The 11,674-nt window shown below is 49.0% G+C and overlaps 1 protein-coding gene across 1 annotated transcript in view; it reads right to left on the bottom strand.

The window, feature by feature from the left end:
* Positions 1 to 3,723: 3,723 nt before the first annotated feature.
* LOC109249376 (melanoma-associated antigen B1-like) overlaps positions 3,724 to 11,674 on the bottom strand; it is a 36,063-nt gene continuing 28,112 nt past the window's right edge. Inside the window, exon 2 of the mRNA XM_019419748.2 lies at positions 3,724 to 4,927. Within this exon, the coding sequence (XP_019275293.2) occupies positions 3,853 to 4,881 (1,029 nt within the window). The 5' untranslated portion in view covers positions 4,882 to 4,927 and the 3' untranslated portion in view covers positions 3,724 to 3,852. The remainder of the gene's footprint in view (positions 4,928 to 11,674) is intronic.

Consider the following 11,674-nt stretch of genomic DNA (forward strand, 5'->3'; position numbering starts at 1 on the left):
CACACTGTTGCCTATGCATGCCTAAAAACGCTATCTTCTTATGGCACATCTATGTATGAAAAAGCCTCAAATCAGTTTTAAAATGACACACATCAGACTGTTCATTGTGGTTACTTTTGAAAAGGGGGTTGAATTTTGGGGGAATGTTATGGGGGGGAGACTCTGATTGACCTGTGTTAGAATTTTTTATAACAAGAATATATAAACTACTATTAGCTTTGCCATTAAAATGTTTAAATGAGGCTAACAACAGAAATACCAGTTGCACATGACTCAGATGAAGTTATTGCTAACTGATGCAATAGAGGAAACCTGAAAGCTGAATGGCATAATGCAATCAGCACTTATTTCTTGCGTACATACTACCTGATGGGGGTTGGCAAGAGACTCACTGCTATGAGGCGACCCAGAGATCCAGGCTGTATCCATCACGTGGCTCCACATGTCAACACGGGCTCCCCATGATTGCTGCTGAATGGAAGAGAGAGCCTGGAGGTGGCATACTGGCTCTAATGTGCTTTGGCCTGGAGGTGATAAACATGCTTCTGCTCATAGGTCAGTGGTAGGGGTTAGTCACATGACCCTCCCAACTATGAGTGGGATGGCAATTGATGGCTTCTGCATTGTAGGTACTCAATCAGGAGCAACTGTTGCAATTGGTTATAACAACAACCTTCTTCCCTTTTTCAAAAATGTTTATTGTTTTGAGGAGGGGAGGGGCAGAGGGAGAGGGAGGGAGATAATCCCTAGCAGGCTTTGCCAATGTCAGCACAGAGCCAGATGTGGGGCTCGACTCAACAAACCATGAGATCATGACATGAACTGAAATCAAGAGTTGGATGCTCAACCGACTGACCCACCCAAGTACCCTCAACCTTCTTGAGGAAGTTGGAGGAGTTTCTGAGAAGGCCAAATTTACCTTGAAATTCATCAATTATTCTTCTCTTGTGTAAAATGTAACTGATGTTTTCAAATATAGAATTACCATCTAATTTTCAAAAGGGTCCTGTAAATCTCAGCAGGGAGGGCTTACCCCTTGTCCCTCAACAGCACCTTCCTGCATGGCCATTTGCAATAACCTGTATAATCTCAGTAGGCTGAGAATTTTCCCCTACTTTTTTAGGTGCGTGGTCAAAATCATGGCTACCCACCACCTGATGTGAACAGGTGCCATTAAGTACAGTGTGAAAACAACATTTTCCCTGGGACAGATACAGACAAGATTCACTGGAAGAACAGTGAATCCTTTTTCCTTTTTATTGAAACTTAGCATGTCTGCCAAGATGAGTTTTTGGGAATTGAGCCTCAGCAGACATTTGCTTACACAGTGGTTTCCTGGGTCCTTCCTCATCTACCACTTAGGCAGGAGGCTTTGGTTCTTGACCACATAGTTAAGTTCACTCATCAGTGTACAGATTCAATGACCACATTCAAATAAGACACTTCATTAAAATTCTACTGCAAATATCACGTTGTTTCCAAAAAAGTCTTCTCCAGCCTCAGAGTTACAAACAAAGGCCCTGGAGATTCGATGTCAAATCAGAGTGTACTTACCAGCTGATTTGGCAACAAACCTTTTAGAGTGAGGTGGAGGCACCCAGGGGAGATGAGGAGGTGTCTAGACCTGTCAGAATTACACAGAAGGGCAGTTGCTGTCAGAGGGGGGCCAGGGTGCGGGATGGGAGTTGCAGGGAGTTGGAATGCTCTGAATCAGGGGAGGGTGAGGCCTGAGAGCTGTCTGTTCCCCCAGGAGCAGGGTGCAGCCTCCAGGGGAGGACCCAGGAGAGAGCTGGCCTGAAGGTCAGGTCCAGGTATGGACATGAGGGCCCACTGGGGAAGCCCCAGGGGAGGGAGCCGTCATGCAGGAAAGTGCCAGGACTGGACATTTGTGCTGAGACCAGGACAGAGCCAGCTGTCGGGGGACCCTGGGGCGAGGGGCCAGGAGATCCTAGGGACATGAACCCCAGGGACAATCCCCAAATTGTGCCCGATTCTCATTTTTATCTTTCTTCTTTTGGCCACAGGGTCCTTCTTTCATTGCCTGAGAGACATCATGGCATAGCAAGAGAAGGTAATCAAGGAACAGGTAGGCCTCAGGCTGGGAGGAGTGGCACAGTGTGGGCTCCAGAGCAATCAGACTGAGCTCTATTCCTGGTTCTGTCACTTCACCAGCCATATGAACTTGGGAATATTTCAAGTTCTTCATCTGCCAAGTGTTGGATAAACCCTGTCCTGCAGGAGTGCTAGAACATATGTAATGTATGTGAAGTATCTCGCACAGTGACTGGCAAATACTGGGTCTTTAATAAATGGTAGTTATTATTATGCTTGTTTTCACACCAGAAGAAACTTCCCTCATCTCTGGGAATTTTTTTGTTTTTGTTCAGGAGATTTCAGAGACTGTAGTACTCTAGGACAAAGAAAACCATGTCGGCCTAACTGCTGCTTAGCAAGTAACACTAAGTGAAATTTCCCCATTATAGACTATGTTCTTTAATTTGGATGCAGGGATTTCACCGGGATTCAACCCAAAGCTTGTATAATTTGTCAAGCACCAAGAATTCCCCTCCCTCCCAACTGCCCTCCCAACAAAAACAATGCTATTTTCATTTGCCTCACCACCACCAAAATCTAGTCCTATTTTGACATTTTGTCAAGTTACATTCAACATAACCTATTTAGCAAAGTAGGGTCTGGTTCCCCCAGGTCAAAGAGTGCCAGCACAGTGCTTCTTGGCATCCTGCTAAGGGAATATCGCCCTTATCTCTGAGAAATTCCCAAAGACAACGTTCATAAAACACTGTGCGCACCAAACTTACCCGCACCTGCACAAAAGCACCAACCACCTTCTAGTCCTTCCCCAGTTGGTGATGCTCTGTGGTTTACCTACAATCTCAAAGTAACTGTTAAGGACAGTGTCTCACTCCAGAGTTGTCTCTCAACCCTGAGGCCCCCCATCCGAAGGTCTGGCCCCTGCTCACGACAATCACAGCCCCACCTAGCCCAGCAAGCAGCTCACTTAAAATTACTTTGCGGCAAGGAATCTCCAAAGCCCCAGACCCCAAAGTGTCCTGGCTCAGAGAATTTACACTTTAGTACTTTCACCTGACCCCCTTCCTCATTTTTTTTTTTAACTTGTCTTTTACGTATTAGAATTCATCACACCATCTTCCTTATATAGTAGCTGCCGTTAAAAATCTATGCCAGGTGCAGGATCTTCTTTATCGTCAGCATCATCGCTACTAATATATAACCTTCCAAAGAGCAGACACTCAATTAATGGTGAGAATAAACTGGGCACTGAGTGAGGAACGTAATTTATTATTCTTTAGTTTTCTCCGAACTCTTCAATAAATTAAGGACATTGAGGTATATATCCTTAAATTTCACAAAGAGACAGACAAAAATAAGACAAACCAAGATGTAACTACATTTTACTTTGTTTCTATTTTAAAACTAGAGCTATATTTTTGCTGGTTCTTTCCTATTTCTGAAAAAAATCCCCATTCCAAAGCCATATTATCTTGTTCTGGAACTCGAAGAAGACACGAGGATTTTCAAGCTACATTACACAATACCAAAACTCTTACTCTTAAATCTTATCCTTAAACCTTACTCTTAAACCTGATAAACGGCAATATGCGATCCATGTCATTTATAAACTTGGATTCTGAATCTTATTAGATTCTTCTGAAACATTCTTTTTAAAGGAACATTTGTAAGCTACTCAATGCACAACAGGAAAACAAAGAAGATATATTATGGTCTCTCCAACCCCAACTTAACCTCTCACTACTTAAAAGGTTGGCAGACCTCATCAAACACAAAGCGAAGAATCTGCCTCAGCCCTCTCTAAGGAGGAGCAGAGCGGCCAGATGCGGCCCGGGAACGAGCACTAGCTCTGGCAGTAGAGGCTGCGCCGGCTGCGGCTTGGACTCGGGCTCTCTCTTCCTCATCTCGCAGAGCCTCTGCATAATGGTACGGGAAGGCACTGGGGACGGTGTTGTGGACCTTGGCCAAAAACTCGAGGATCTTCATCTTGCTGGTTTCAGCATGGGCTCTCTGGCCCCACAGGAACTCATAGCGTGGAGGATTGCTGTCGGGCACCTGGCGGTACTCCAGGTACTTTTCCTGCACCAAATCTTGGGTGATGAGCTTCCTGGGATCCCCGAAGATTGAATGCTCCCTTCCATCATAGACGCCCAAGATATTCAGGAATTCCCAGACGTCTTCTTCAGAGGCTTGATTGCCACTCAAGAAGATGACACCCAAGAGAGGAATGAGCAGCCCGCTCTTAGGTAAGCCAGAGCCAATGCTCACACTGCCGTCATCGGTGGTATCTAGGATGCTGACGAGGGTGTAGGCGAGACCGTTGGGCTTGACTTCCTTTAACTCGAGGCCAAACACCAGCTCCAAGTGCTCAGAAGCTCTCTTGAGGATCTCAGGGAAGTGCTCCTTAAACCTTCTGGTGACAATCTTCAGCATACTTGCCCTCATAATGGGCTCTTTCATGTTATGCTTCTCTAGCAGGAATTCCATCAGCATGCCCACCTTCCTGGTTAGAGGATCGTTTGGAGCTTTCTCAGCAGAAGTTGAGGCCTGGGACGAATTTTTACTTTCCTTAACCTGGCTCTTGGCACCTGCCTTAGATCTTCGCCGTGAAACACGCCCAGCACGCTTGGTGGTGGCTTGGCCTTTTTGAGGCTCCTGGGAAGTGCCAGCAGCAGGGGAGCTCAGGGGAGCAGCCCCAGAAACAGGAGAGGAGGTGGACTCTTCACCCTCTGTTGCGGCGGCCTGAGCGCCCGCGAGACCCTGCGATCCACTTCGGGCCTGGCGGCGTTTCTCGCGGGCACGGAGCTTACTCTTATGGCCCCGCGGCATGGCTGGCTCAGGGACAGCAGGCAGTGTGGGCAGGAGCTACCGACACCTGGAGCAGGGAAGATGAGAGTGTGAGCCCCTCAGCAGGGAGAGACCACCTCTGCAGGTTTTCTGAGAGGCACGGCTCTGGGACCCCCCAGGGCTCTTGCACTCGGTCAGCCTGTCCCCTGTGAACCCAGTGGAGGAAGCCAGATTAAGTGAGCCCCAGGTTCCAGCTTGCCAGCCCCACCTGTGGCTCACTGAGGTGACAAGTGGGACTGGTAGCATGTACCTTCTCTGTGTTCAAGGATAATCTATGATTATCACATCAACTCTTGGAAGGGCCCGGGACCTCTTTCCTGTGCTTCCATAAAATTGACATGTCGAAGCTCCCTGGGACCCACAAGCAGGAACTGAGAAGTGCTGACAGCACTGTGGGGCCCTCTCGGTGCGGGACTTGTTGGTCCTCAGTCCTCACTCAGTCCTCATCTTTTCTACGCCTAGAGTTTGGGACCCTCCCTTCTACTGACAGGTGTTGCACCCTCAACACAGGATCTCACCTCCCTTAGACTTGATGCAAAGAAATGAGAAGGAGTCTCAGCCTAATAATCCAGCTTTGGGCCTTCAGGGGCTGAGCATGGGGACTTGGAAAGACTCTGTTCCCCCTACTCGGTGGAGGGCAGTGGTGGTGGTAGCTTCAGCTGTTGTTCATGGTCCTCACTTTGCCTCTTGGGAGGATCTGGGACTCCCCCTCTCATGACCTGAGGAATTCTCCTCATAATAAAGTCCACAACTCACTGAGACTCAGTGGTAGAAGTGAGGGGTGGCCGTATTTGGCCACGGTGCCCATAGTCTCTAGAGGCTGAAAGCTACAGCAGGTGGGCTGAGGCCCTATTATGTGTAGTCCTCACTTTTTACTCAAAAGATGGCCTGGGATTCTTCCTGCTACTGACCCATCAGATCAATCTTCTCACTCCCCTGTTATCTCTGAGTGGGACCTGATGGGCACCTCTAATGAACAACTATTCCTGGAGACTCCTGGGACTGACGAGGAGAGAGATCACTGGGGGGGGGGGGGGGTAGGGGCACCCTGCTGGTATGGGGTGGAGTTGCACACAGTCCTCAAGGCCCTCTCCGTGAGTCCTGGTGAAACCTGGAGATCCTTCCTTTGTTGACCTGAGCTCCCTCAGGTGGTATTAAGATTCTCGCCATCCTGAAAACCCCAGGATGAAAGAAACAGTGAGCCACTTCCAGTCACCCTATCCATGGACTCCCTGGATTGGTAGCAGGAGTTAGATTCCACGGACTTCGCCCTTCTGACATCACTGACCTCTTTAGTCTTAATTTGGACACAGGATCTAGGTTCCTCCCTCAGCCCACCTGGGTCTTCTAGGTCTGGACCAAGGCCCTTATCTCCCTGAGGCTTATGATGTGGAAGCGAGGGCTGACGCATCTGGCTACCTCTACCTGAGGTTTCCGAGGGCTGGAAGGGGGCAGAACTTCGTGGGGCCCAGAGCTTTGGGTGGGTGCTCATCTCAGTCATCCATCAGTGCCTTCATCCTCACCTCAGAAAGGACCTGGAAATCTTTTGTGTCTTGGCTTAAGGACTATCCCATCATTCTAAGGCCCCTGCCTCCCTGAGACCCCCTAGACAGAAGTAAAGTTTCCTGATCTAGCTACAGCTGTGTGTGGACTTCCAAGGCTGACAGGAAGGGATTCTGTTGCCCTCAATGCTGTGGTGTAGGTGGTCCCCTCAATTCTTAGGTCTTTTCCTTGGGTCCTGGCAGTACCTGAAAATCTTCTATACACTGACTTGATGCTTCCCCCACCAATAAGATTCCTCACTTTCCTGAGATTCTCTGGAAGAAGTGAGTGACACTTATCATGTCACTATGTCTGAGTCTCCCAGGTCTGAGAAGGCTCTATGTGGTTCACCTTTTTCTGGGAACGGTCCGCTCATCTGTAATCAGTGTCACTACCTTGACTCCTATTAGGAACCAGGTCTCCTTCCTTTGCTGAATGGGGCCTCTCCAATTAGACCAAACGTTTCCTTAAAGGAAATGAGGGGGTACTTCAGCCAGAGAGGTCTAAACCGGGCTTCCTGAGGCTGACTGCACAGGTGGAATTTCTGTGGCCTCCTCTGTTCTGGGGTAGTTGTCTCATTTCTACAGGATTTGTACCCTGACATACGGCATGACACGGGACTCCTCTTCCTCTGCTAAACTGGGCAGCCAACCCTTAAACTATGGCTCACGCCTGAGACATGCTTCAGAGGAGACTGTGCCTTTGTGTAACCGGCTCACCAGGAAGCAAACATTTAAAAAGTACAAATGACATCACAAGGGCACTAACAATAACAACAAAAACAATAAATATACCAGTAAAAGATGGAGTCTTTTGGGATTCCTCCCTCTATGTGCGTCTACAAGCCTCAAAGCAAAGGCCTCACGTCCGTGAGTAGCTAGAAGAAAAGTTAGTGTGCTGCACATCTGGGTGCCTTATCTGGACACTTCCGTATCTGAGAGTGGGGGTGCAGTTCTGTGCATTTCCCTATTTTTTAAAAAAAATATTTATTTTTGAGCCACAGAAACAGAGCGCGGGAGCTGGGGAGGGGCAGAAAGAGAGGGAGGGAGAGAATCCCCAGCGGGCTCCACGCTGTCAGCTGCGGAGCCGGATGCGGGGCTCGAACTCACCAGCCATGAGATCGTGACCTGAACAGAAATCAAGCGTCAGCCGCTCACCCAACTGAGGCATGCAGGCGCGCCCGCGGTTCCGTGTTTTGAGGACAGGTCCCCTCGTTCGTACGGGCGGTCCCACCCTCACTCCTTTTAGGGCCAAGCCTCCTCCCTCCGCCAACCGGGCCGCCTTCCTTAGGGAAGGCCTTTCCCTCCCTGAGCCACCCCCTAGGCAAAACCGGGGGGTTCTCTTAGCCGAGCTACTCTAGGGCATTCCAAAACTGCCAGCAGGAGTGGGGGTCTGCGCAGTCACCCGGAGGGGCGTACCCTCATGAGTTCCAAGGGTCCCAGCCTTGTCCCCTGCGAGGTCCCAGACCACCCTCTTTGCCTAAAGAAGTCGTTCCCTTTAGACAAAGGCCCTCCCGTCCCTGAGGCCGTCCCGGTGGCTACGAGGACCAAGGCTACGGGACTGCTAGGCCTCACATTCCGCCGGGACCTCCCGGAGCCGGGGCCAAACGGGCCCATGGCGGGGAGGGGTCCCCTCTGTCACGGGGGCGCGGGGAGTCGTCCCCTCGGGTCCCACTCGGCGTCCTCACCTTTCAGCCCGGTCCCGGGAAACCGGCCGCCGCCGAACAAACGCCGCGCGCCCTGCGCCTTGAGGTCCGGGCCCGAAAGGAAGTCGGCACAGCCGCATCCGGCCCTCGGCGGCGGCCGCCCGGGGTCTCCGAGGGCCGAAAGCAGGGGTGGGGCGCTCTAGGACCCCGCCGCCGAGAACTCGGTGGTCCCCGCGCGTCCTGGCCCAGGGTCCTCCCCACGTGCGTCAGGGCCTGGGGCTCCGCCCCCTGCCGGCCTCCAAAGCTCCACTCTCCTGACTTGCCAGAGGGGAATCTCTGGTCCCGCGGCGCGTGGCTACCCCTTCCTGGGCTGCACAAGTCTGGCGAGAGGCGCGGTGCTCTACGAGCCTCCTCCTTTCGGGAGAGATTCACTTGCATTCAAGGGCCACACCCTGACTCCACTTACGACCTGTGAGACAAGGCTATTCCTTCCCTGAGACTCACGAGGTAGATTGAGGCGACTCCTCAGTTGGGAGCTCTTCTGGGTTCCCCAGTGCTAAGAAAGGCGCGGGACTCTATTTAGCCCCCTCTGCTTTGGGGGTCCCCTCAGAACACTCATGGTGTTCACGTGAATTCTTGTTACGGTCCAGGTCCCTCTCTCTGCAACAGCGAGGCATCTTCCATTAAACGGAGGCCCTCACTTCCCTGAGACCTTCGAGGCTAAAATCAGACTGACCTCTCTGCCCGGGGCTTCCCAGGGTCGGCATCAGAGGAGATATTTGGGGCCTCTGTTTGTGCGGTGGGTGCTGCTCTTAGTCCACATTTGGGTCCTCACCTTGATGGAAGACCCATCCAGGTAACTTCACTCTCTGCTTTCCTGTAGCTGCTCATGTTACATCAAGGTCCTCCTTTCCTGAGAATTCCAAGTTGGAAGTGAGGGTGATCCTGGCCTGAGCATGGTCCTTCAGTGCCTCCAAGAACAGACAGTAGGGATGCGATGCTAACCACTTCTGGCTGGGGTCTCTCATCATTTCTCATTCATGGTCCTCATAGTATCTTTCAGAGACTGGGATTCTTTCCACTGAGCTCAACTCACCATCTTTAAGTCTTTGGATGACCCCAATATGTTGGGAGAGCTGTTTCTTCAGTACTCATTCATGGGGGTTCTCATCTTTGCCTGTCTCTTAATTAAAGGCTTCCTGGGAAACGACATGTACCTGTAAACACTTGACTAGTTTCTCTATTGCAAATCTTGCAGAACATGAGCCTGGGTCCCAAGAGTGCTGCAAGATAAGGAAAGTGCAGCATACATCAGGGAGCCCAGGACAGGTGTATGCTGAGGAAAGAAACAAAAAAACCACCGCTGATATATTCCTTCTCTTCCCCAACCACACTTAGGGTGGCTCTAAAAGATTTACTCTTTACAGAGAAGGATGGAACCAGATGATCTTGTGAGCCCCTGATCTTTTGAGGATATCTGATTTTTCACAGGTAGATGATCATATTGCCACTGTCTCTCTCCTTTATTCATATCTCTTATTTATTTTGATATTCTTATTGCTCTGGTTATGTATTCCAATCCAGTATTTTGGTCACAGCGTTTTTCTTTTCCTCACTTGAGAAACATTTTGGAGTTGAAGAAAGTGAAGTCAGTGATCCAGGGCCAGCCTCAGGCTGGGAGAAGCGGAAAAGTGTGAGCTCTGGACAAATTCAGACCAAGGGTCTAGTCCTAGCCCCATCACTTATTAGCTCTGTGAATCAGGTGCATCACGAAGTTCTGTGAGCCTCAGGCCCTGCGTCTGTGAAGTGGGTTTGTTAAATCCTGTCTCACAGGCTGGTGGAACATGGTTAATGTATGCAAAGTACCTGGAAAGATGCCCGGAATGCATTGAGACTTTACACAATGCCCGTTATTACAATGATTCGGATTATTTTGACCCCAGAGGATACCACCCCCACCCTGATGGAATATTTGTTTTAGTCTAGGAGATATCAGAGAATATATGCCTTTTAGGACATGAAACACTAAATCAGTTCAAAATGCTGCTTCTAAAGACACTTTAAGTAAATCCCCCCCCCAATAAATCATATTTCATATGTGGGGGAATCTTTTCTAGTTGAATGCAACTCAAATTTCTAGAATTGGATTCAAAGACTAATTCCTTCCTCTCAGCTGCCCATTTACCCAGCCACCCCGATCTTCATGAATTTCGCCATCACCTAAAATCCATACCTCCCTTCAAGTTTGCAGAATTAGAAGCAAAATAAAAACAAAACAAAACCAAAAACACTGAATTTGAGTGCTTTTAATAAAATGGGCTCTGACTCCCCAACTTACAGCAAAGAGTGCCCTCCCATTGGCTTCTGAGTTTCCAACCTCAAAAGAGCACCACCCTTATGTCTCAGAAACTCCCTGAAGATGATTTACATAAAACGCCTGGTTTGTGCTCTATTCACCTGCACTGGGGTCAGAAGCACCGACACATTCCATCCCTGCCTGGGGTGGAGATCCCCTCTGGTTTACTCACAATCCCAAAGGAACTGCTAAAGGGTTTTCCATTCCAGACTTAAATCTCTCCACTTGGAGCCCCATCACCTGGCTCCTGTTCCCCAGGTACACAGCCGCATTTAGCCCACCGTACAGCTATAACTTCAAATTACTTCCCATCATAGGGCTTTTAGCTGCCCAAAGTCCAAAGCTGCCTTGGCTCAGGGCATTTTACACTAGTACTCTTCATCTGGAGCCCCTCCCTCCTTTCTACCCTTTATTTTTACTAGTCCTTTCCATCTTAGGAAATAACTCACCACCTACTTTCTATGAGAGCTGCTCTTAGACTCCACAGTTTTAGAGGCACGGGTTGGGTCTATTTTTCTTATCATCCCCGGTACTAGCCAGGAGCCTTCCAAAGAGCAGGTGCTAAATTAACATTTGAGCAATTAAAGAGCAAGTGTGCAAGTCAAATTTGTTATGATTTAATTTCATTTTGACTAAGCTAAGCAAATCCAGGTACATATACTTCAATTTTATAAAGACTAAAAGGAAGAAAACAAACCAAGAAGCGACTACATTTCACTTTTTTTTTTTTTTCTGGATCTCATGATCACACAGACTTTACTGTGGAGTAGTTTCCTTTTTCACAAAAAAATCCATACTCCAACATCACGGCACCTAGTTCTGTGTGACAAGAAATGTTTCAAGGGTTTCAATTTGTTTTACAAAATACCCAAATTCTTATTTTTCAACCTGATAAACTCCAATAAATGTATGATCCATGTCATTCACAAACTTGGATTCTGAAGCTAAATAAAACTTTAATTGAAAGGAAAGACATTTGAAACTAGGAAGAAAAAGCTAAATCTCCAATTTAAACAAAATGTACAAAAACACAAATGTATTACACTGTGTTCTCATGAGCCGCACCAGGGCCCTCCGCTAGTTACAAGATCAACTGCTTTCCTTAACCACGAATAATCTGCCTCAGCCGTCCCTAGGGAGGAGAGTAGCTGCTGGACATGGCCCGGGAACGTGCACTGGCCTTGGCAGTGGAGGCCGCCCTGGCTGCGGCTCGGGCTCTCTCTTCCTCATCT

Source organism: Panthera pardus, unplaced genomic scaffold (assembly GCF_024362965.1).
Source record: "Panthera pardus isolate Hobbes unplaced genomic scaffold, ASM2436296v1 HiC_scaffold_27, whole genome shotgun sequence".
Classification (NCBI taxonomy): Eukaryota; Metazoa; Chordata; class Mammalia; order Carnivora; family Felidae; genus Panthera; species Panthera pardus.